Raw genomic sequence first — 27,268 nt, forward strand, 5'->3', positions numbered from 1 at the left:
GTAATAGCTATAGACATCTCTTGGAACTTTGTTAAGGCCACCAGGCTATGATATCGAGAAGACTAGAACTTGAATGGAAGAAGCTCCTGTTCCTAACTTCACCTATGTCAGTCGGGAAAGTTCACAAGTGAAGTCAGGTCTACATCTTGTTAAAGATGTTAAAGATGTTAAAGAACAATCTTTAAGTTGTCCGTAAGATGAATGAGAGGATCATGAAAGGGAATTCTGGTCATTTTAAGTACTTTGAGATCTTGAGATTGTTGGAGATATTGATAAAGAGTATGTCAGGAAGAGGATGAGAAGTGAGGGTATTAAAAATTCTTATAAGATCTGTTATATTGTTGGAACTCTATCTGGTGGCTTACAAGAAGCTATTGGAGATCTTTAAGCAGAGCAGGGTTCTGATGAAATCTATGTTTTCAAAGAGTATTCTAGTGACAGTGCGGGGTGATTAGAGTGGTACCTGAGTAGTATTGAGAATTGATATGTAACAGTCAATGTAATTTATCAAACAGAAGGGCATTTGTCTCTGGAAGAGAGGGAAGAAACTCCAGCTGTCTAAGGGGATGGAATACACTAGACCTGATCCTCTGATTTCTACTTTAAAAGAGACTTGAATGGATGGTGATGCCCTTTTTTAAGAGCATGGTATTCTGTATTATATGCTTTTTAACGTGAAATTTCAGAAGTCTCACTAAAGTTTGTATGTACTCAGAAAACACTGTTTAGGGAACCTTAAAGATCAAAGAGGAGGACCTACACCCTCGATCACCTGTGTTCTTGAACCTCCTATTTTTTTTTTTTTTGGAGGTTTAGAGTTTGAGAAGCCTAATGAACAATATTGCACTTCTGTGATACATTCTGAACCACTTGAGAGATAGCCTGATAAAAGGTATAGTGGTGGAGATCAGAGGATCCCCTTTTAAAGACTGGATATGAGGGTGCCATTTAGGTTTGTTGGAACAGTGGCCTTCCTGAATTTTGAACTCCAAAATTAGACTAAGCCACTTAGTGTCTGCTGGCATGGAAAACGACAGGTATCTCCATCCAAGAGAAGTTTTTAAGTGACAGCACTGAGGCGACGAGCAGAAAGTGTGCTCTCTGTAGCAGCCTGCTCCCAAAGAGAAGAGCAGACAAGTGTAGTTTCTTACCCTAAAGTACGAGCTGGAGAAGTAGATCATTCTTACCTGCGTGGTGTCAGTGAGTAAGGGGGCCTAGAGGCATACGCTCCTTGATGTCCCTTCCCGTGACATAAAGCCAGGGGAAAGTGGTCCCTTTTCTCCTAAGTAGTCAGTGGCACTGCTAAGACCAGAAACCAGTAATTGAACTATAGGATACTCCTTTCAAATAGCAGATTTATTGTAGTATAGTTTTGGGCCTAAAAAGGTCAACTTAATATAACACAAGTGGAAGAGCAGATCTTCTGAGTCACCATGCTGACACTGTTTATAATCGAGAATGCTAACGTATTGCTTTGTCTATAGAAAATTAAGTGAATTTCCTCACTTCCCGTTTTTTTTTGTGTGTGTGTGTGTGTGTGTGTGCAGTAAACCAAAATATGAGACTATTGAAGATAATAAAGTTCATAATCCAGCTGTCTTAAAACAATGATCACTTTTACATATTTTCTCTTCAAATGCCTTTCAACACATGCAACTCAAATGTGAAGGATATCTGTGTCCTCCAAATTGGAATTATTTTCTGAGGGAGGGCTCACTTTGGTTCATGTGAAAGGACTTACTTTGCTACTTGCCTTTTATGTAGAGAACCATTCTGAAAGAATACAAGGTAGTATCAGGAATACTCTGTAACACATCTGGAAATTGTTCTAGCATCAGCTTCGGTTAGCTGTGATCTGGATGGGTTTGTCTGAAACTAAAGTAAGAGATGAGACCAGATATGGCAAATACGTGTCTTTTGTCCTTCTCCTAACCTGATCAGTAAGCAGTGACTGCACTGAAGATGTCTGGAAGATGCTGGACTTGGCCAGCATTACTCACCTGGTTCATCCACCATAGGAAGGAGGAGGTAGGGAGTGGCTTGTGTGGAGTATATCTGCATCTGGATTTAGGTAGCTGCCAAGATCCTACCTGGTTGTAAAATTCTTTGATTGTGTACTTTAGAAGCTAATTTTTCTTCTGAGTGAAACTAATTTCTATTTTTACTGAGTTTTAACTAAAGTTGTATGTTTCAGACTGATGAGTATGTCATACGTATCTATAGATGTAGCTCAGGGGACCAATCCTGTTTTCATATGATGACAAAATCATTCTATGTAGACACACACACACACACACGCACACACACACACACACACACACACACACACACACACACGCATGCATGCACACACATGCACACACACAAAGGCATTGTGAACTAAGCCCAGAAAACTTCAACTGAAGCACAGTATTAGTTTTTTGCTGAGCATGAGGGTGATTTTTCCACTGAATAAACCCTCAACCAGATGTCTGAAAGAAGAGAATATGCAGTTGACTTTCTTATAACATATTCTTAGACTTAAAGCCAGAGTATTCTCATAACTAACATCTCTCAAACCTCTCGATCTTTATTATTTTGTTTGAGGATCAAGACTTCAGTAGTGTTTTAGTATTTAAGGTCAAAACTCACAAATGTTTTTTTGGTCAGTGATACCTTAACTGTAAAACCATGGTTTCTACACTGCTTGGCACATATATGCTTATTACATAAAAAACAAAACCAAACAAAAAACCAAACGAACATGATTGTGTTTTGCATTTAAGATTTATAAACACAAGGTCTTTTTGTTCTTTAGTGTTATCATTGCAAACATCAGTTACCGATATATAAATTAACACTGAAAGTGGTGTTAAAATACATTTAAAATAAATACAAAGCCAGGCAAACTTGCTTTTACAACAGTGTATTGGAAGACATGCTCGTTGATCATTCAAGATTTGGTAATGAGCGTTTTTAAAATAACACTTATTACTTCTCATTTATTTACCAAAGCTCTGTATTTTAAAAAAAAGTCCAGAAAAATATAAATAAAATAAAATAATTTATAATCCTAGTTCTCAGAAATTATTATGTCTACGCATATACACGTAACGGGGATCGTTCATATTCTGTGTACGTATACACACATGGTTTTTATCATCTTTTTACATACCATACATTTGAACATTTTTTGTGTAATTAAATAATCTTGTAGAGCATGATTGTTACGGTACATCTGTGAGGATCAGTGAGTTCCATCTTACGGATATACCATTATTTATTCATCCTTCTTTTGGACGTTTAGATTGCTTTTAATTTTTTTCCTTTTTAAGATAATACTGTGATTAATGTTTTACATAAATATTTCTGTGCATCTATGATTTCATTAGATTAATCCTTAGAGTTTATTAGGTCAATCGACTCTAAAGTTTTCAAGATTTTTAACCTTCTGCTCTCCAGAAAGTTATGCCAGTTTACTTTCTCCACAGTATATTAGATTGATTAAGTTGATAGTTTGTCTATCCCATTGCCTGGTTTTAATTCCTTGTAAATGAAAAATGACTTATGTAATTTAGTTTCTTTATTTTCTTTAGCTACTATTAAGTTTGAACCCCCCTCCCCCCCAGCAATTTATTGGCCTTTGCAGTTGTGGTGTTGTGTGTGTGTGTGTGTGTGTGTGTGTGTGGTGTTTATTCTATATAGGGGTGCTTCTTTTATACTTTGGTGTTTTTAATAATGCTTCCTTTACTTAAAGCACTGTGGGATGGGGGAAAGAGCATGAAGTTTTAATACAGCCAGACCTGTGCTGGGATTTCAGTTGTCACATATATATTTTCCATGTGTCTTTGGGCAGACTGTCATTTGTGAGCTTGAAGTCCACTGATCTGCAAAGTAGAAACATTATTGGATTGAAATGAGACCCTTAACTCAGAAGAGTCCCTCAGTGGTAGCTACAGTTATCCTCATCTTATCTCCTTCTTATCACCTACGTGTCATTTTCTTTTTAGGTATTTTTGAGTGAAATTGAAGGAAAAGGCCCACCTCAGTCTGATGTTTGCTTATTAACAGAGTGGGTTGGTTCGTCTCATGGTTCATCTAATGGACGCTGTTGAAATCTTCTTAATTCCTATGATAGCAGGCTCATTGATAGACATTTATGATATGTATACAGTGAGAGAGCCAGCAGTGGAACAGCATGCATTTTTGTTTGTTTCTTCCAAAGTGAAAGGGAGAGGTGCAAATCTCTAATTCAGCTCATTCTCTAATACAACTTTTGTCTACATCAGGTTGACTCACAAGAGGCAAACAGCAGTTTGAATATATCAAATTTAGGACACATGACATACACATTTACCTTCCCTGGGGCCAGTGTGGCAGGTGGAGAAGATGTGGGGACAGGTTTCGGCAGCCTTGAGTTCTAACACTGGATGGTTTGTGTTTTCTTGGCTTGGGAGAGGACAGGCACCAGCAGATGCAGCCTCTCATGGATAGACCACCGTGGCCAAAAGGCAGAACTGTGAAAGTGACTGCTGGAATTTATTCAGCAAATCTGCCGCAGGTGTGCAGCATTAGGGCCTTAACTGACCCCTTATCATTTAGAGACAGATGCTGCACTCAGGGCTACAAGGGGAGCAAACCACTTTTATATATTTACATATTTAAATCCACACACTTTAACCACCTGCCGGCCCCTCATTTCAACCAGAGAACTCAATATTAGACATTATTATATCTCTCAAATGATACATTTTCATAACCAGTAAAGCCAATTACCCTTGACTACCCTATTCCTACCAATAAACTTTTTATATTAGCATTTTGGAATACATTAAAAAAGTGTCAGTTCTACCAAATGACTTCTTTTGTCAGTCACACTACACTGACCAAAAAGGGAGCATTATAAAACTTCTTGCCAGGAGCTAACTGACCTTTAGAAAAGGAGGGTAGTGGTATTTTCTTGTATTATCTACAATAAGATATACAATTAATTTTAATAATAAATACTCGTTCTTCCACAATACGTGATCCCTGACGTAAGTAATCATGAAGACCATTTCATTACATCATCTCTTCTAGAAAGTAGCCTTGCAAACGATAATGCTAATAACTGGGTATTGTAACAGGTTTATTCAGCTAATGGATGACCACCAAAGAACATCCCAAACTGTGCATATGTGAAGTCTTGTTTATTTTGTAGTTGTCTTATTTTAAAGCTTTTTATGATTGGGACTCCCTTTGTCTTTTGAAGGTCACTTCTCTTTGGCTCCAAAGCAGTTACGATTTAAGCTATTATCCACATATAGATCACTGACATTATAAAAGACATTTTACTGTTAACAGTAGATGATATTGATTCTGATAAAGGTTTCACAGTGTATGCATACCTCAAAATATCATGTTAAATAGATGCAATCTTTATTTTGTTAATTATATCTCAGTAAAGCTGGATAAAAACCAAAAGAACAAAACCAAAACCAGTTGGTTACAGGAAGATGGACAAGCCTATACCACCTCTAAGGAGTTTATTTGAATAGAAAATGTGGTCACAGATAAATACAGTATATAACAGAATGTGATAAACTCTCTAGGAGAGACCCAAAATAGATGAAAGAATGCTTTGCAAACATATAACAAGATAGTAACTTAACAAGTTTTGCACGATAAGGTGAGTGAAAGGAAGTAGGGCAGGTAAAGGCTGGCCATGTAGGCTGGAGTCAGGTCTTGGAGAATTTTGATGTCTTTCTAAAACATTTGAACTTTTTTTTTTTTTTTTTTTTTTTTTTTTTTTTTTTTTCAACGTTTTTTATTTATTTTTGGGACAGAGAGAGACAGAGCATGAACAGGGGAGGGGCAGAGAGAGAGGGAGACACAGAATCGGAAACAGGCTCCAGGCTCCGAGCCATCAGCCCAGAGCCTGACGCGGGGCTCGAACTCACAGACCGCGAGATCGTGACCTGGCTGAAGTCGGACGCTTAACCGACTGCGCCACCCAGGCGCCCCTAAAACATTTGAACTTTATTCTTGAGGGAGTGGAGGACTTTGGGAGGCAAAAGAAATGCAAAATCGCTCATTAATTCACCCTCTCTTTCCGTTCCCCACTGCAAACCTTTCTCCCAGGTCTGTTCCCGACCCATGGTGACATTATTAGAATCACACTTGAGAAATGGTACCTGAACTTATAGGAGAGCAGAATGCAGTAAATACATTACAGGGTAATTCATTATTAAGGATCTGAGCAGTCATGGAATAGGAAGGAGTGAGAACAAGAATCCTTTAAAAAATAGAATCAACAGGAGCTTTTGACTAATTTCAAGTGGGTGTGGGGTTAGGGGAGAGGAAGAAAAAGATATATTAATGACCAGTGCTTTTTCAAGCCCACCTGACCAAAAGGGTCCAGCTTTTGGGAGATTGCTGGCTGGAGGTGGAGAACAGAGGACACAACAGTTTTGCTTTGGGGCATTTTGAGTGTGAGGTGCTGTGAAGGCATCAGATTGGTCCGGGAGTGCGGACTATCGGTGTGGAATCAGGAGCCCAGGTAGCAGTGATTCCTATTCTCTGTCTACAGGGCATTCACCAATTTTTGACAAAATACTGCTTAACTTTGCTGGCCTCTTTTTTTTTTTTTTTTTGTATAGACAGTTTTGAGGTTATGGAGACAATTGATTTAAGAACCATTGTGGTTAACACAGTGTATACAATGCCATCATTTCTTTTTTTTATTATTACAATTTTTTTTAATATTTATTTTTGAGAGACAGCGAAAGACAGACACAGAGCATGAGCAGGGGAAAAGCAGAGAGAGAGGGAGACACAGAATTCGAAGCAGGCTTCAATCGCTGAACTGTCAGCACAGAGCCTGTTGTGGGACTCGAAACCACAAACCGTGAGATCATGACCTGAGCCAAAGTCGGAAGCTCAATCAACTGAGCCACACAGGTGCCCCAGCCATCATTTCTATTACAAGATTCATGAGGTCAAAGTTAGTGTGATTCAAGGCTTAGTGACCCCCAGATTTGACCATGAATCCTATGGCAAAGGATTCCTATGGAAGCAATGGCAACTTTCACCTCAAACACACCAATATGACAGCACTGTCCCCGTGTTTTGAGAAAGATTACTGATTGTCTTGTTTCCTGTCACTCCTGTCCTTTACATTTTGTCTGTAAGGAAAGCATGAGATAGATACCATTTGTCGACTTAGTGTATGTTGACATTTTCAACATCAATCCAGAATCAGTAGATTACATTTGACTTCAGTTCTTGGAGAAGTCTAAATGCAACGAACAGTTTGTTTATAAGAAAGCAATGTCTTTCCTGCTTTGTGAGGTAACAGGATTAATTTCAGCATTGGATCACAGCTGCCCAGAATATAATAAAGTTCCTTTTTCATCTAGTCTTAGGTTTACAAGCTCAGCCTTGTACCGTATCATCAGTGTCCTTGTGTATATATGCATTCCCTAACAATTGGTTGTTTGTACTTCAGTGTTGTTTTGTTTTTCCACTTTTTCCACCATGTGATGTCTGGCCCCAGATTGCAGTGTAAATATTAAGCATATTTTACTCATGACCTTTATAAAAATTAAAAATTTCAGTTGGCCCTGTAGGTCTCAGATGGTGCTAGAACAGTTGGTGCTAGCTAAAACAGGTTTTTTGTTTGTTTGTTTGTTTGTTTGTTTAGCTCTATCAGCATTTGAACCTGTTTGAGGTTTTAGAAAATTGTACCACCTTTGTTTTTATCATTTTACCCCCAGTATATGGTGATAGACCCCAAGAATGGATTCTCTCTTCCAGAGACCAGCACACTATTTAAATGCAGGATTTAAATAGGCCTTTACCTTGCATGATCTGTTTGGCAAAGGTAGGTCTTTTATTGCTGTTGTCACTCATGTGCCTCTGGTGTCCCGGCTGACCTTGGTAGAGGAACTTCAGTTCTTGTTCCTTCTGAGACTGATGAAGCCTCTGTTGTTTTTGCTTCCCCGTCACTCTGCAAAGGCAGTGTGCCCATATCCCTGCCTTCCTTCCGTTGTAAGATCCACCGGCCATACCAGCAATGGCACTTTGGGGAAAGTCTCAGTACCTCCAGGGCCTCACCTGCCTCTAAGTCCCCCAAAGGGGTGAAGAGAGAGCTTCTAGCTCATCTCTCTCCTTCCAGCTCTGGCTGCCATTAATCCTCTTCATAAACTCCCATGCCCTTTCAGGGATGGAGCGTGTGGATTTTATTCACACAACTGACCATGTGCTACAAAGCTCTCCCTGCATACTCTTGTCCCATCTCTTACCAGGCATTTTCCACTCCAGCTTGGCCATATCCAATTACATCCTGTTCTACAATTCTGTTCTCTCTCATTCCTACCTTGTACCTGGTACTCTTTCTGCCATAATACCTTCTGCACACCTTCCCTCCTCCATTTGTTATTTGTTGATGCTAACTGCAGCTGGCCGAAGTGTGTGCTTTTAGGCTTTCTCTGAAATCCTTTATGCTTGCCTCTCCTCCTCTCCCCCAGGCAGGTGTAGATGTCTGTGGCATGTGCTCCCATAGTATCGGCGTCATCTCTCTGTTACACTCTTAGGCTGCTTATAGTCACAGGTCTGAGGCGAATAAGGTATCTCCAGTACTGACCACAGTGCTGACCTCGGTAAGAATTTGAAGTAATCAGTGGCTCAAAAGGAAAAGAAGTGTGAAGGGTAATTATTTCTGTTGTCATTATTCACGAGCTCAGTAGTTTGGCAAGTTTGTATTACCTGTTTTGACTTTTAGAATAGAATGTGAATTATATGGGAATTCTGTATCTCGATTCCATTTTTTAAAATTATTTTTAAAGTGTACTTTTTCTTTGATCTCTGAATCATTACCATTTTATATCAAGACATGGCACACGCACATGTGTGTAGGTGTGTTTATTTGAAACTAAAAGTGTTAAATAATAACGCACACTCTACTTGTAATGAACACTGATGTTTTCTCTTCTTTCTTTTCTGTTTAGCTTTTCTCAGTGCTGTTCACAACCCATTAGATTGATTTCACAATAACTGCAGGACACAACACTTTGGAAGCCACTGCTCTAAATAACCATACTTTGCCTTGTGATGAAGACTTGAAGTATTTGGTGTCTCAGTCAGGGTTCGACGAGAGAAATTCAACCAGTAGGAGATACATATTAAAGGATGATTGCCAGGAATTGACTTACGTGAATAGAAGGGTTGATATGCAAGTCTGAAATCTGTAGGGCCGGCCATCAAGACAGGATGGAGGGTAGAACTCTGCAGCAGACTGAAAGTGCTGTCTATATGCAGCATTGCTTTCTTAGAATTTCTTCATTTCTACTCTTAAGACCTTTCAACTGATTGAATCAGTCCCATCCAGATTAATCTCCCTAACTCAAAGCCAACTGATTTGGGACTTTAATCACATCTACAGAATACCTTACCGTGATATCTAGGTTAGCATTTGATTAAATAAATGGGGGCTGTAGCCTAGTCAAGTTGACACATCAAAGACCATCACATTTGGTGTGAGGAGTCTGGTCTTCAACACATTTTATCTAAGGAGTACAAATCAATTTTCATACACCACCCCTAGGATGCTGTACCTCACATTCCTTTCCTTTGCTACACTAAAGTGAACTTTTTTGAGATTTCTCACCTACTTGTTTGGCCTTAGGTAAGTCAGCCTCCTCAGTGTTTTTGAAACTTCTTCTATCATCTAGGTAAATGCAGTTTCTGGGAATTCTATAGAGACCCATGTGTTAGGAGCCAGACTTTTAGTTTAAATTGGAAATATTAAAATTTTTTTTGGAGAGAGAGAGAGCACACAATCAGGGGAGGGACGGAGAGAGAGACACACACAGAATCTGAAGGTGGCTCCAGGCTCCGAGCTGTCAGCACAGAGCCCAACTGTGGGGCTCGAACTCACAAACTGCGAGATCATGACTTGAGCCAAAGTTGGATACTTAACTGACTGAGCCACCCAGGCGCCCCTTGAATTAGAGATGTTTAACCCATACTGTTACTTCTAATGATCTTCCAGGAGATCTTCCAGGGCCTTAAAAGGCCCTTATGCTCTGTCTCCAGGCAAAATCTTGGGCCTGGGGTGCTCTTCCCAAGGTTCCCAAATCCTTCAGGCTTAGTGTTTAGTTCTCATGAGACCTCATAGCCCTTTTTTTAGAGGTGCAGTCACCCTTGGGGGCTTCACATGGGGGTTGTAAATTTTTATACTTGGGGAACTTCTATATCCTAGGAAAGCCTGGCTTCCCAGCTAGCCTCAAGAGAAGCCCTCACACCCCTTTTGGTGTAGCCAACTTCCTCCTTTTCTCCCCTTTAACCTCACCACCCACACAAACTCTAGTACTCCCCTCCATTAGCTGTCCTGTTTAGACAGTTCAAAATAATCTCCTTCCATGGACCTTGAGAAACAGAGCTGGCACTGGTAAGGGTAGAAGAAGCGAATACCAACTGCTAAGACAAATGCTAGAACATATCCTGACTTACTAACTCATCTTGTTGCTTCTGTACAAGAGTGTTAACTTGTGTGAATGAGAGAGAAGTCAGCTATTTATCTTAGGAGATTACCCCATTGCCCCCAAAAAAGGTGCCAGTTGGTGCTAATTAGTTCAGTTTTTCCGTGATGAAGACACCTGTCCAGTGGGAACTAGACCAAGGCTACCAATTTATGTCATGCTGGCCACCAGTTGTCAGTTTGTAAAACATATGTCTCCAATTTAAACTAAGTCTGGCTGAGCTGAAAGAGAACATTGCTAATTTCTCATGGATATGTTTAATTGTTTATAATAATTTGGAAAATACTGTGAAAAACATGAACATCAGTGGAGTCACCGAGTTTTCTGTTAAGCTGTTGACTGGAAAAACACACTAATTTGGGCTTCATTGTCTTAGAGTTTGTCCAGATTTAGAATGAGCTAAATTTATATTTATTTATGACAGAATTTCTCTCTGATTACTTCAATAGTATAAACTGTCTTTGCAAGGAGATATTAAAACTTTTCAAGTACTTAAACAGTACATATTTGCAGATAAATGATACTAATTATAATTCAGTTCTCTTTTCTCAAAGTGGAGAAATATGGGACCTTATAGTCTTTTTGTTTCATTGATAATTTGAGTATATGTAGCCTTAATAAAACTCTATCTATTTTGAAATATTTTATTAAAGATCTTCTTATATATAGCTTTATCTTTCCAAAGAGTCAGCCATAGCTATTCTAAATTTAAAGAGTTAACATCCTCCATATTTGGTTGTTGATTATCTCTAAGTATGAAGTTTTTGGTGCCACTGATGATAGAGAAATGTATATTTGATTTTATCATGGGTTTTATACACATTCTATGACTATGTCTAGGGATATGAAGATTTACAACACTACAAGAGATATAAAAAAACATTATCAATATATGATTGTCTTATCAGATATCAAAAGACTAGTTTGGGAGCCAGAGAGTTTTCTGTTTTAAAGGCTTTGTGATGGTTAATTTTATGTGTCAACTTGACTGGGTCACAGTGCCTAGATATCTGGGTCAAACATTCTATTGTCTCTGTGAGGGTGTTTTTGAATGGGATTAACATTTCAATTATTATGTGTGTTGAGTAAAGCAAATTGCCCTCTAGATTGGGCAGTCCAGGCCCATTGGTGAATGGGCTTCATCCAACCAGTTGAAGGCCTGAATAGTGAGACACTGACTTCCTCTGAGGAAGAGGTACTTTTGCCAGTGAGCTGCCTTCACACTTGAACTACAGCATCAACTTTACCCTGGTTCTCGAGCCTGCTGCCTTACCCTGAAGATTTTGGACTTGTGAGCCTCTATAATTGGGTGAGCCAATTCCTTAAAATAAATCTAGTTTAACACAAATACAAATATTATATGTATATGATACCATATATCATACACACACACACACATACACACCTAGACACACACACACATCCTGTTGGTTCTGTTTGTCTGGGGAACCCTGACAAATATAGGGTTCTTTGTGTCACCTTTTGAGCTAGCCTACTCTGTACATATCATTATGTAGAGAATGCTTGTTTCTTCACTTCTTGTTATTTAGTTATCCATGAAAACACTTGGCTTACATTTAGTGAAATACACCTTTTGTTCTTATAGACTTTTCGTTAATTATCCTTATGTATACCACGTATATTGTTCTCTGAGCTTCAGATTTCTCATATAAAAATAGGAGAAGTATGGACTGTCTTACTCTTTCCTGCTTTGTTTACTGGATCAGTTGGTACAAGGGTTAAAGATAATTTGTGTTAAGTTTATGCTGTCTGTAGTTTACTTGCAATTACTTCAACATATGCATTGCAATATTTACGGGTGTAACTTTGTTTTAGCAGCCTTTAGTTATCATTCCAGGTATACTGATCACAAATCTTCACCCTAGGATTAGTTAGTATTTGAAAAACCCTAATGAGAAGTCTACTCTATAGACTTGGGCACTTTAAATCTACACAAGAAGGCTTATTAATGTTATTTATTAATGTTAAGGATGTTACAAGTAATTAGTGAAATGAATGATGTTGAAAATATATGGATTGGCCTTAGAAATATTTTGTGTTAATGGACTTTGACTTGGGCAAGGCAAGCAAGCTGGCAGCTTTTGGAGTAGCACCTAACGCCAGTACTCATGGGGCTCTATTTTCTGATATGTAGGATTCTGTTGAGTGGTCCTAACAGAAGGTTAGATAGACAATACTCTATCCCACTGTAGAGTATTGTCACAGCTGCTTTAGTACACCTTCATGCAGGTTACTTGTCAGAGAAACTTGAGAACAGAAACCTGGGACTTTACTGTGTTTACAAGATAGAGCTCTTGGTCTGTTTTTTCACCTTCCTGGTCGTTAATGTATTTGTGTGCAGCAGAAAGCCCTCACCTATTTAGAATCTTTGGAGACTACCGGTGTTTGCCTCCAAATACCTGATAATTGTGAACTCCAGTTTGGCTTACATTACTTTGCAACAAAAACCTAACATACTCTGGCATGTACTAGGCAGTCAAGAAACAAGAATTCTCACTGTCATAAATCAATGAACTGCCTTCTGGGGGAAGAAAGGGAAAGCCGAGTTTGTATATTGCCCGAAAGCCATTAGGATGCTCCTTTCTGTAGATGGTTTGTCACCAAATTTGTTTTCAAAACTTTTATATGTGGATTATCTGCTCCATGCTTTCTTTTAGCTTCTATTTAGAGTCACTTTCGCTGAGGTGCTAAAATCATGTGAAGGTGAGTTCGAGTGCTGCTGAGGAAGCTGGTGATAAGTGGGGCCTGTTTGTGGAAGCATGTGAATGCTTGGCTGATTCTTGGGAGCATGCTGTGCCAAGCCCTCATCTGAAACGCAGTGTGCTAGAACCTGGAACGTTTTCCATCTTTGATGTGTCAGGAAGATGAAGCGGAACCCAGACAGCAGGTGGAACTGAGACCTTGTGGAAGCATTGCGGGAGATTCCTTCCAGTCAATATTTACATGAAATTCTGAATTTATTTTGACCTGCATTGATTAGAGAAAATGTGTCATAAGGAAATATTTTTTTTCTTATTGTTCAAAAAGTGTTGCTGTTGTTTTTGAAAAAGTGCTGTAGCTCAAACCACCAGAAATGTGAAAAAGAATGATCTTAGTTAAAATCTTACAATAAGCTAATTTTAACTTTATTTGTTTTTTATAGCCTTGGGTTACTGGGTCAGAAATGTCATTGCTAACTGTATTTGTGAACTTGTTACCCCTAAAAGCCTGCGTCTGCTGCAAAGCAAGGGATGGGGTCTTGTTTTGTTTCCTTTGATGAAGGAACAGAATATCACTTGTTGGCTCTGAAACAAGAAGTCAGACTTAAACATCCTTTTGTTTGCTTTTCTCAGTGAAATAACACAGGAACAATATGAAGGTGACTGAACTAAATATGTATAGTGGTGAACTATATATATAGAACTATACAGTATATATATGTAGTGATGGTATTGAAAATTAGGGCCCAAGGTGCTATTAGCCTTTAGAGTTTTTGGCATTCTAGTAATAATCATAGTTGGGTTCTGATTATTACTTGACTATCCATATTTTTGCAAAGCAGTTATGGTAATATAAATAGAAATGATAGAACCATTTTAAGAATATTGAAAGAATCAAGATCATATTGATGAAAGGGGAAGTATTTACCTAAGTCAACATCCTTTTATCTCTGAGGTTTTTCCTGGTCAAGGCAAACAAAGCCAGGCAAGTGAGGAGCCATTGTGTAGAGGTAGTGCCGTTGTTCTGGACCTAGGTAGGGATTTTGGCAGACCAATCTGTATAATAATATCCAAATAGTTATGTAGATTTTGGTTTCAGGGACATTAAGTATCATCGTGGATGAAATATTCAAAATGTAGTTATGAACAACAATGTGAGATGAGTGTGGGTATCTGGGGACGTAGTGTTACCTCTTACATTGCCCTGGGCAAGCTTTCCCTCCTCCACACTGGACCAGCAGGCATGGTTACATGGATTTTCTCATTTCATTTTCATAACTTTATGGGGTAGGTATACTTATAATAACAGCCATTTTGTAAATAAGGAAACTGAGACGAGCTACATAGCTAGAGAATTTAGGAAGTCTTTAAATTAGATTAAAATTGGGCTCATACCAATTGGGACTATATATATATATATATATGTAGATAAAGATATGAATGTGGGTATAGATAGACATATATACAGTGTGCTTTTTTGTTTTAATAGCATGTATTTCAGAGCCTTTCATGTCAACAGAGATCTTTTTAACCTTGTATAAAGTTACATATTCATATATATCATAATTCAGTAAGACATTTTCTTTATCAGTGGGCATTTAGGCAATTTCCACCTTTGGGCTATTACAGATAGTGCTGTAATGAACTTGCTTGCATGAACATCTTTGTACACATTTGCAAATATCTCTCTAAATACATAGATGTAGCATTATTAGGTCAAAGGATTTACATTTAAAATCTTGATAGTTGTTCTTAAATTATGTTTTTATCCCCCCCCTACTTTACAAGAGTATTCTTTTTCCTGTATTCTCGCAAACAGTAGACGTCACAGTCTTTTTTTTTAAACCATTCGTTTGGGCAAATTCCTGGTATTTCCTTGTTGTACTTGACGTTTGCTTAATTTTTAGTGAAGCTGAGTGACTTTACGTCATTTATTGAGCATTAATGTTTCTTTGTTGAATTCTAATTAAAATTTTCCCTACTTATACATGCAGTTGTTTGAGGTGGTAAAGCTCTTTGTATATTATGCATATTCATATTTCATCTTGATATTTGGCAGTCTTTCCTCCTAATATTTAACTTTTCTTATAATTTCATTATGGTATATTTGTTGTCTAGAAATTTTTAGCATTGAATTTTAATCAAATAGTTTATTCATTTCTTTTAAGATTTCTAGGATCTGTGGCTTTGTAGCAACATCCTAAGAGGATCTAGTCAATTAAACATTGTCCATATTTTCTTTAGCCCTTTTATAGTTTATAATTTTTTTTGTTCTTAACCACTTTAAATTTTACTTTTGTTATTGATATGAAATAGGATTTTTATCAGATAGATATTTCATTCTTTCCCTACTATTTATTGAATATATTACCCTAACTAATTTGAATAGAGAAGTAGAGGAGTAGAACAGAAGAGAATACAAAAATAGATCTACCTTGGGGCCAAAACTTCATTGCCTGAATAAATGAAGTTTTATTGTATGTTCGATGTCTCATAGGGTCTGTTTCCATCCTATTCTTCTTTTCAAGCAGCTTGTTAGTTTTTCCATGAAAAATGTGAGTGGGATTTTAATTTTGACTGCTCTGTATTCATAAATTAAGTTGGGACAAACTAACATTTATAGTAATTTAGGAGTGTAGATGCCTTTGCAATATTAAGAATTTTATCCAGGATATAGTATGCCATTACACATATTTAGGGTTTTTATATTTTTCAGTTAAATTTTATAGAGAAGGATATCCTTGCACATTTATAATTAGTAATTCCTTGGTATTTTATAGTTTCTGATCTTTTCTGTTATATTTTCTAAATTATTTTTTGTGTTTTTGTGTGTGTATTTTTTATTATGTTTCTTTAGTGAACTCTTTTTAGTCCTAATCATGTTTATGTTAAATCTTTTGGATTCTTCAAGTAAATGATAGCTTAATCTGTACGTAATGAATTCTGGCTTTTCTTTTTCAGTTTATAGGTTTTTCCTATATACCCACATAATTTACCACACTATGAGTAAGTTGAAGATGAAAAGTGTCTTACATTATTTTTTTTCTACAGAATGAAATAGTGATATAGTCATAGGATTGCTAGATGCCTCAAAAATTATTTAAAATACCATTTTCCAATGTGGAGTCATACAGTTATTTATTTAGTTTCAGGATACCCCCAAATGAACTTTTTAAACCAGCTTGATTGAGGAAGAACAGTTGATAGCAGAGTGTTTTGGGATCCTGAAAAATGTTAGGAACGTGTTAATTTATTTGAAACAGTTCTCCCATACTTATATTTTACACACACACACACACACACACACACACACACACACACACACACTTACTTATTAACTTAATTACTATGTGGTAGCAAAATTGAGCCATGTTTCAGAATGGATATCATTTAAATCCAAGTTCTGCAACCATATATATATTCTTGGATCTTTAGCAGATTTTGAGAAGTAGCAAACATTAATGGAATAATTTCCAGTCATATCTGCCAGTAGTTTCCAGGACATGTAAGCTCCAGATCCAGGTAACTTTTTGTGTGTTGTTAAAGTTTGCTGCCCTAAGCATGTTCCATCGTAGTCCACTCAACTCTCTGTGTTTCTAAAAATATAGATATAGATAAGGATTATTTTGTCTAGGATCTTATATTTGAAGTAAACAGTCTACATCTTCTACACTCGAATATATGAATCCTTGTTTATTCTTTAAGACTCAACCTAAAGGCACCTGGGTGTCTCAGTCGGTTAAGCGTCTGACTTCAGCTCAGGTCATGATCTCGTGGTTTGTGAGTTCGAGCTCCGCATCGGGCTCTGTGCTAACAGCTCAGAACCTGGAGCCTGCTTCAGATTCTGTGTCTCCTCCTCTCTCTGCCCCTCCCACGCTCATGCTCTGTCTCTCTCTGTCTCTCAATAATGAATAAACGTTAAAAAAAATTTAAAGAAAAGACTCAACGACTTAAATATTTTCCCTTTCATGAAATTCTTCCCTTTCTCAGGCAAATGAGAAAGATTACTTGGTATAAACTTCTGTTACATCATTTTTCACATTATATTATAGCTGTTTACTTTGATTTCTGTGTCCCCACTAACCTGTGAGTTCTCTAGGGTCCAGCACAGTGTTTGGTATAGAGCTGGCACTCAGTAAATTGTTGATGGATGCATAAAATGTGAATAAGCAATTACCAAAACTTATGAGGGAAGTGAAAGATCAAAAGGGCTGTCTAAGAGAATGTTATCAATCTGACAACTTAAGAAAAAGATTAGAGGGTTCTGTGGAAGGGGCATAGGAAGCATAGTTTATGAAAAGATTAATAAAAAAGGTACAAACCCTGTGTTTGGAAATATGCATTTTGATGCAGTGATGTTTATTATGGTGGAGAAATGTGGTAGAGACCAAACGAGTGGCACGAGGCCATGAAAACATGCTGAAAGTCGGGAAGAAAAACGGTATTCATTCTGGTACAAATATTATAAATGGCATGATTTTGATAAATTTAGACCATAGGAACCACGCATCTGCTTCTATATATACATGTATTTCTGGTTTATAGGTTACCATATATAGCATACAAGAGTTGCCAGTTTTCCAATAATGTGAATGTAAAACACACCTGGACCAGCAAGGCCAACTTTCTAGGTGACATACTTGATTTCTTTCATCACTGACCTTCTGTTCTGCTTTCTTTTTTGATGATGACTTTTTATGTATATTTATTAAAAAAAAACCTTCTCCTAGATTTTAAGCTTTTGGGGACATTACAGAGTTTTTTTCAGGTATAGTTTAGATGCTTAATAATTATTAAATTTAATTGAAAATGTCAGTTTTTATAATACATATTAATTAGATTGATGAACATACATTTCTTTCTTTTAGATATTCCTCAGTGAAGTAAGTGAAGGATAGTATACCTATTTTCAGTTACTTTTCAAATAGAGTAAATAAGGACAATCAAGTTTCTTATGGCTACATCTGAAGACCATATTTAGTAATCTTTCAGATGATTTAGGTGAGAAAGAAAGAGCTGGCAATATCCTAGTTCTCTGCAGCTCTCGAGCAGTATTTTGATAGTTGTTTCATTGAAAGGCTCAATGAGAATCTAATTTGGATGTACATTCAAGTAAAATAAGAGATGAAAATGAGAGCTTAACCTCGCTCAGCACAGTATGGAATAGAAGTTGGTTTCAGTGATTCTGTGATTGAAATATAATTATAGTAGTGACGTACCACAACATCGGTGCTTGTATAGGTCATAGCATGAAACGGGTTCGGTGTGGGTATTTGCTTAGGTAGCTTCAAGGTCCTTCACCATAGTTTCTTCAGGAACCAGCAGAGCCTTGCAGCTAATATGATATACTCTGATTCTATAAAAAGCAATGAATTTTGCTATTCAGATAATACATCCTGTGGCTATTGTTGCCTCCCACATTATTAAAGGTGGTAGAATGATATACATTTTAAAATGTAAGTTATTTTTATTCTAATTCAATTTTCCTTTTCTTAACATCTCATTGTACAGAACTTTTAACTTACCTGGTTTTCAGTACTTAGCAGGGTTTCTTAAAAAAATTAAGAAAGCCATCTTTTCTGGATTACCATCTTCTTGTGACCTCTTACTACAGGTTTTCAGCACATACTCCAATGAAGACTATGACAGGAGAAACGATGAAGTGGACCCCGTGGCTGCTTCTGCTGAGTATGAACTTGAAAAGCGTGTAGAAAAGCTGGAACTTTTCCCAGTGGAACTAGAAAAAGGTATATGAGCTCTACAATGTTTGTAATGTCATTTTATTGCTATTTTAATAATACAGAAATGACTTTATTTTCCTCACCTGTAGCCCTTCTACCCCCAAGGGTTGGATAAAGTTTTAATTCTCATGGAAGATTTAATTTATTTATTAAATTTCAAAAGTAGTTGAGAAGAGCTCTGTATAGTTGGTAGACTCCTTCTTCCCTCCCACTCCCAGCAGAAACCCATCTGCTTTAGTTGGCTGGAATGGTGACTAGTGTAGGGAGGTGTGGGTAGGGCCTCATGTTTGGTTGGTACCCTTAAAAGGGTGAGAGTCCAGAGGGAGTGGGTGGATGTGAGCGCTTGGGGTGGGTGGTTGTTTTGTTTTTGTTTTTGAGTTCTTGACGGAGGGAGAGCGGTCATGGTTGGACTCTGAATGTGGTAGATGGGAGAGTGTTGGACTTTCAGAGTATGGATTTTGGAATGAAGGCAGTGGAATCTTATCTCTGAAGGGAGAGGGCTAAGAGAGAGCAGGGAGAATGGGAGCCAAGGGGCTTCCTCCCAATTTCTCCTCTTGGAAACCCAGCCTGCCTGCGGTGGGAAGTGAGGACCCATGGCCCCAGAGACTGCCATGTCTACCCTCGTGTAATATGGGCACCCAGGAATGGAGGGGGACCCAGTGAACAGGGAGATAGCATATCTCAGAGAGTCTTGGAAAAAAGCAGAACAAACAGATGACAGCTTGAATAACAAAATGAAGCAAATGAAAAACCAAATGAGGATATCAAGTATGGCTTTAAAAAAGACATTCTTAAGCAAAGCAACAACCAAAACGATTTTTGTTTTAGTTTATTTATTTATTTTGAGAGAGAGAGCAAGTAGGGGAGGGGGAGAGAATGAGAGAGGGAGAGAGAGAATCCCAAGCAGGCTTCACACTTCAGTGCAGAGCCTGATGAGGGGCTTAAACCCACGAACTGTGAGATCATGACCTGAGTCAAAATCAAGAGTCAGCTGCTTAACCTACTGAGCCACCCAGGCACCCCCAAAAACGATTTTAAAATTAAAAATTTCAGTGGAGGAATTGAAGAGGAAAAGATGGTATTGTTGAGACTCAAACTGGTAGCCTAGGTCAAGTGGAAGAAATAAACCAAACTAATTCTTAAAATGATAGAAAAAGGTCCATGAGAAATCACGAAGGAGACCCAACATGCATATTGTAGGTGACAGAAGGGGAAAAGAAGGGGATGCGAGATATATTAGACAAAACAAGGAAGAAGTTTTCCTGAGCTCAAAAAAAACCTGAGCCTCCTATTTGGAAGGGCCTAACCAATTGATGAGCGGTGAGAGGACTTAAAAAACATCCCACGCTTAAGCGTGGCTAAATCCTCATCTTCTTTTTTTTTTCTTTTATATATACACATATGTATATATGTATATATATGTATATGTAATATAATTATATTATATATTATATTTTAATAATACATATTATTTAATACTTATTTAATATATAATTATTAAATATAAATATATAAATCTAAATATAAATATATGTTAAATATAAATATATAAATTAAATAATATATTATTTAATTTGTATATTTAATATAATATATATTAAATATATAATATATAATATGTATGTATATATATAATATATATATAATTTATTGTCGAATTGGTTTCTGTACAACACCCAGTGCTCATCCCAACAGGTGCCCTCCTCAATGCCCATCACCCACTTTCTCCTTTCCCCCATCCCCCATCAACCCTCGGTTTGTTCTCAGTATTTAAGAGTCTCTTATGGTTTGCCTCCTTCCCTCTCTGTAACTTTTTTCCCCCCCTTCCCCTCCCCCCTGGTCCTCTGTTGAGTTTCTCAGGATCCATATATGAGTGAAAACATATGGTATCTGTCTTTCTCTGCCTGACTTATTTCACTTAGCATAACGCTCTCCAGTTCCATCCACGTTGCTACAAATGGCCAGATTTCATTCTTTCTCATTGCCAAGTAGTATTCCATTGTATATATAAACCACATCTTCTTTATCCGTTCGTCAATTGATGGACATTTAGGCTCTTCCCATAATTTGGCTATTGTTGAAAGTGCTGCTATAAACATTGGGGTACAAGTGCCCCTATGCAATAGCACTCCTGTATCCCTTGGGTAAATTCCTAGCAGTGCTATTGCTGAGTCATAGGGATGCTACTGCTTAGCAGGGATGAAAAGAAACAAGGTGCAACTTGTAAACAGCAAAGGTCAGGGAAAAAGAGTTGAAAACTGTAACTATTAGGCATCAAATTATTTGCATTAAAAAAATGTAAAGAATACCTGTCATTGCACCAAACATGGCTGGCTAATTGTTCCCATTAAGAGACACTCTCATTTGAAGTTAACAAGGATGTAAGAGTGATACTTACATTTTTCATTCATTTACAAATGTAGAAACCAATCCTAGCTTATGGCCCATACAAAAATAGCTGGAACTGGCCGTGGGCCATTGTATTGCTTATAATATACCAAAAATGAGAACAATTCAAATATTCATTAATGATAGAAAAGAGTAAAATGAAGGAGCCTAAGTTCCATGCAGCAGTGTGTATGATTGTTACAAACATGAAATTGAAGTGGAGAAAAAGCAAATCACAGAAGAATCCATTCAGTGTAATTCCATTTATTTAAATGTCAGAGCCAGGAAAAATTAAACAGTGTATTGTTTAGAGATACACAAATAAGTGGTTTTAAAAAGCAGTATTTAAAAAAGGAGGGAGTGAGGGGTGCCTGAGTGGCTCAGTTGGTTAAGTGTCCAACTCTTGATTTTGGTTCAGGTCATGATCCCTGGGTCATTGGATCAAGCCCTGTGTCGGGTTCCATGCTTGAGCATGGAGCCTGCTTGAGATTCTCTCTCTCTCCCTTTGGTCCTCTCCCCGACTCATTCTCTTTCTCTATAAAATAAATAAAAATATAAAAATAAAAAAAGGAGGGAATGATTGACACAATATTTAGGGTAATGGTTACCGAGGGAAGAGTTATGATATGAGGGAGGGGTGCATAGTGGGCTTTTTGTGTGTTGGTAATATTCTGTGTCTTTGTTAGTACGTGGACATTTGTTTTATTTTCTTCTTTAAACACAACGTTTTGTAGATAAATGTTTTCATAAACTCTCATTGTGTTTTTCATAATAAAAGTTAAATTAAGAAAAATTAAGCTAGAAGAGAACCAAATGAAGTACAATTATTTTTAATTTTTTGAGCAGCCTCCATACTGGTTCCTGAAGTGGCTGCACCAGTTTGCATTCCCAGTAACAGCACACAAGTGTTCCTTTTACACTGCATCCTTGTCAACACCTGTTATCTCTGGATTTTTGGCTGATAGCCATTCTAACATTCTAATAAGGTGGTTTCTCATTGTGGTCTTGATTTGCATTTCCCTGATGATTAGTGATGAGCACCTTTTGATGTACCTGATGGCCATTTGTATGTCTTCTTTGGAAAAGTGTCCATTCACTTCTTCCGCCTCTTTTTAATTGGATTTTTTTTTTTTTTGCTGTTAAGTTGCATGAGTTCTTTATATATTTTAGATATTAACCCCTTATCAAATATTTCCCCCCATTCTGCAGGCTGTCTTTCATTCTGTTAATGGTTTCCTTTGCTGTGCAGAAGCTTTTAGTTTGATGTAGTCCCACTTACTTATTTTTGCTTTTGGTGTCAAATCCAAAAAGTCATTGCCAAGACTGATGTTAAGGAAGTTACCTGCTATCTTTTCTTCTAGGTGTTTTATGGTTTCAAGTCTTAAATGTAAGTCTTTAATCCATTTTTGAGTTGATTTTTGCATACAATATAAGATAGGGGTCCATTCTCTTATATGTGGCTGCCCAGTTTTCCCAGCACCACTTTTTGGAGTGGCTTTCCTTTCCCCATGGCATATTCTTGGCTTCTTTGTCATAAATTAATTGACCAAATATGCATAGGTTTATTTCAGGGCTCTCTATTCTGTTCCATGGATCTATGTGTCTTTTTTAAATGGCCGTACCATACTGTTTTGACCGCTAATGCTTTGAAATATAGTTTAAAACCAGCTTTGTTCTTACTCAAGTTTTCTTTAACTATTTGGAATTTTTGGTGGTGCCATACAAACTTTACAATTGTTTGTTCTATTTCTGTGAAAAATGTCACTGGAATTTTGATAGAGATTGCATTGAATTTGTAGATTGCTTTGGGTAGTATGGACATTTTAGCAATATTAGTTCTTTGAATCCTGACTATGGACAATCTTTCCATTTATTTGTGTCTTCAGTTTCTTTCATCAATGTCTTATAGCTTTCAGTGTCTAGATCTTTCACCTCCTTAGTTAAGTTTATTTGTAAGTATTTAATTCTTTTTGCTGCAATTGTAAATGGAATTATTTTTTTAATCGCTCTTTCTGATAGTTCATTGTTAGTGTATAAATACCTAAATATGATATAAACTATAGATCATAATACCAACAGAGAATTATACTTTTAAATTCAAGAAACTCTTAAAAAATAAATAAATTGAGGAAACACAAAAAATATGACAGTTAAAGTTGGAATGCTCTTTAAATGTAGTAATTAGTATAAACAATAGAAAACAAAAGATGATAAATAATGTTTTGCTTATATATTTATATTATGTATAATTATATAAAAATGAAAACTAAATGTAATGAAAAGCCAAACTGATTCTAATTTTAACATGTTAGAATTGATAATATTATATGTAAGAGGAGGTCAGGTGCCACATACATGTAAAAAAAATTAATAGTTTTTTCTTTATATTTACATTAAGAACATAAATATGAAAATGGGAACATTTCATTTACAATAGCATAAAAACAACAAAGTACTTATTAATCACTAAGGAAAAAGTATTTATCTGTTGAAAATCCATCTTTTTGAAAGATATAAGATGTAAGCAAATAGAAGGATATACCATATTCTTGGATTTTTGAAAAGATCAGTATGGAAAAGTCTCTCCTATTCTGCACCTCTGATACCTATAAATTAATATATAAATTTAATGCAGTTCAAGTTGGATTGAACTTGAGTTGGATTGAAAGTTGGATTGAAAGAGGATTGCATAATGTAAAACTAAATTTTATATGGGAAAATACAGACCTAAGGGAAGTATGAAAAAGAATGTGACAGGTTTTAATTTCTTAAATATCTGAATATAATGTAAAGCCTCTATAATCAGAACAAATCGTATTCATATAGCAATTGATCAGTGGAACAAAATAGAAAATCCAGAGAAAAATGTTAGTATGCATGAGAATTTAATACATGACATGTATGATTTGCTAATATGCCATTGAGGCCTGCGCAGGTCCCAACCTGTCTGTGGTTTGGGGTTGCTATCTGCCTCATAAAGCAAAGTAGAGGATTTGTCGTCTGGGAAGACAAAGTCGTCTTCTCTGGAAAAGCCTCCTACATAGTTGGCTTTGGCTTTGGCCTCTTCCGGGAATAGGGAAAGCAGGGATTGAGGCCTTATGAGTCTGGGTTTTCAACTGAGGTAGAGAGAAAAGACAGTGTTTATAACTAGACAGTCCAGAGTTGGGTATAGTTACCTCCAGGACTCGTTGTTGTTAGCCCAGCTTAGTCATTATGACATGATAGAAGTGGATTTCTTAACAATAAAATAGGGGCATCTAGATGGCTCCACTGGTTAAGCATCCAACTTTTGATTTTGGCTCAAGTCATGATCTCATGGTTGTGAGACTCAGCCCCATGTCGGGCTCTGCCCTGAGCGTGGAGCCTGCTTGAGATTCTGTCTCTCTCTCTCCCTCTGTCCTTCCTCTGCTTGTGCTCTCTCTCTCTCAAAAGAAGAGAAAATCAATAAAATAGTAATAATACAGTTAAAAAACAGCATAGGGTGTTTTACAAATGGTTCTGGCATAACTGAACATCTGAATGGAAGAATATAAAGTTGGGCACCTTCGTTTTCATTATATAAAAATAACTCTATATGAGTTAATTAGATATTAAAAATAAAGTAATAAGGATTTTGACAAAAACTTAAAATGTAATGCTTTCTTCAATTGCAAAAATACCTGCTTTCTTCTATTGCAAAAATCATGTAGGCATGTGGATGGAAAGGCTTAACCAAAAGAGGATCCAATCAAATCATCCAAAATTTTAAGCTTTTAAAGGCAATATTGTCAAACAGAGGCAATAGATAAGTGATGACTGTGAGGGGGGAAATCTTCATTGTAGATGACATGGAGTTAATATGTATAATATGCTAAGAACCTTTGCAAATTATCAGAAAAGAAAGATAGGGAAAACTCAATAGAAAAATTGGCAGTTTAGCAAAAAAAACATCTAATGACCCATGCTCCCATGAATACGAGCTGAAATTTCATGAGCAATGAGCGGAATGCTAAGCCAACATGAGCTTCTTTCCTGAGAGAAAAAAAAAGCTCTGAGCTCCAGAGTATGGTGCCGGCGTCTTCCATGGAGACACATCCTCACAGTCTTTTCCATCTTTTCTCGGCTGCTTTGCCTGCTTACTTAGTGCTCTGCCTGTCCCTCTGCAGAGGAAGACCAGGTGGCTGCTGGGTTCTTGACAGCGACAGGAATTAGTGGCCTTCCAAGAATGTGGCTCTGGACTTGACCTATGCTTGACACATCTCCCAGAGAGCCGTACAGGGATGAAATCAGTCATCTGGTCGCTGTGGGTTGATTGTATTCTTCGTTTAATTGTGTTTGAGTTATCATCTTGTCTTTCGGGTAGTCTGCACTGGAATTGAGGGTGGCTCAAGCTATTACCGCTTTTTCTACTATTGGGTTTACAGCTCTGCAAATCTGCGTAATTTTCCAGTGACAGCAACAAGGGCTGCTAAGGCAGGAAGATAATTTTACGAAAGCCTGAGTTCAGGCAGGGAAAATGCACTTAAAAACTAAGAAATCACTTTCATGCAGGGTAGTGGCAGGAAGGAGCTGCTTAATGGCGTGATGGCACAGAGAATCTACATTTGAAAGGAGCTCTTTGAATGTACTGAGCATGGGAAAGTTTCACTTACAGCTCAACATTGGCTTGACAGTGTGATAATTCACAATGAAAAGAAACTCCTATAAATATAGTGAATGTGAGCAAGAATTTGGCTAAATGCTTAATATGTAGCAGCTTTCATATATGAGAGGAACTCTATGTATGGCATCATTTAATGTGGATGAGTCTACAGTGATCGGCTCTTAAAGCAAGAGCAGATGCTCTGGGGAGAAAATCTTGCATGTGTGTAAACACTGTGGGAAGGCTTTGGGTCACCATTCAGCCTCTCACCAACATGAACAAATTCCCACTGTAGCAAACCCCGTGAGTATGATGGATGTGAGCAAGAATTCAGCTGTGCAGCTCACCTTCATACACACAGGAGAATTCCTGAGGGCGAGAAGAAACTTTGTCCACGTGACTAGTGAGGAAGGGCCTGTAGTACGGATGTAAGTTTCTCTTTCACGAAAAAACTCATTCTGGGGAGAGCACCTAAAGCTGTAATGAATGTAGGAAAATTTTTAACCAGAGGCAGCCTCTGGATGAACTTGAGTATCTGTACCAGAGACATGACAAGAATAAAACCAGAATGGGAAATCACGTGTGGGCAAACATTCTAAACATAAGGGCTGAAGGAACGTCTACGGTGATTACTTGCGCACTAGTCACCACTGAAGCTCTGCACTGGAGAGGTACCTGTGCCTCTAACCAACGTGGAAGTACCTTCATGTGGGGGTCACATCAAAGAGTTCCTCCAGGGAGAACTCTCTATGAATCTTTCTTTAGCACACAACTGAGTAAACAAATCACACTTGTGCTGAGTGGCATGGTTTTGAAAAATGTAGAATAAAGATTAGGATTACTAATTGTACTTAGGAACACTTAAAGCAGAAGTCGGTGTCAAGGAGTAATAACCAGTGAGATGAACCCTACTGAAAAAATTGCTAATTAAGAATACTTACAGTATGGGGTGCCTGGGTGGCTCAGTCGGTTAAGTGTGACTTCGGCTCAGGTCATGATCTCACGGTTCGTGGGTTCGAGCCCCATGTCGGGCTCTGTGCTGACAGCTCGGAGCCTGGAGCCTGCTTCTGATTCTGTGTCTCCGTCTCTCTCTGCCCCTCTCCTGCTCATGCTGTCTGTCTCTGTTTCTCAAAAATAAATAAATGTAGAAAAAAATTAAAAAAAAAACAATACTTAACTGTATGAAATATTATTGCTAAAAAGTCTTCTGAAAGTGTCAAGCATTCTGTTGACTCTGTGAGCCAGTTTTCCTTTAACAATCCACGCTGCTGATTGATCGGTTAGTGTCAGTTTTTCTAT

At 37.4% G+C, this 27,268-nt stretch overlaps 1 protein-coding gene across 11 annotated transcripts in view; it reads left to right on the forward strand.

The window, feature by feature from the left end:
• Window positions 1-27,268, forward strand: part of PPP1R9A (protein phosphatase 1 regulatory subunit 9A) — a 329,127-nt gene that overhangs the window by 153,129 nt on the left and 148,730 nt on the right. For all 11 annotated transcript variants that reach the window (XM_042918086.1, XM_042918078.1, XM_042918070.1 and 8 more), the window contains one exon: window positions 18,834-18,966. In XM_042918086.1, coding sequence (XP_042774020.1) covers window positions 18,834-18,966 — 133 coding nt within the window. The remainder of the gene's footprint in view (window positions 1-18,833; window positions 18,967-27,268) is intronic.

This window comes from Panthera leo, chromosome A2 (genome assembly GCF_018350215.1).
Source record: "Panthera leo isolate Ple1 chromosome A2, P.leo_Ple1_pat1.1, whole genome shotgun sequence".
Taxonomy (NCBI): domain Eukaryota; kingdom Metazoa; phylum Chordata; class Mammalia; order Carnivora; family Felidae; genus Panthera; species Panthera leo.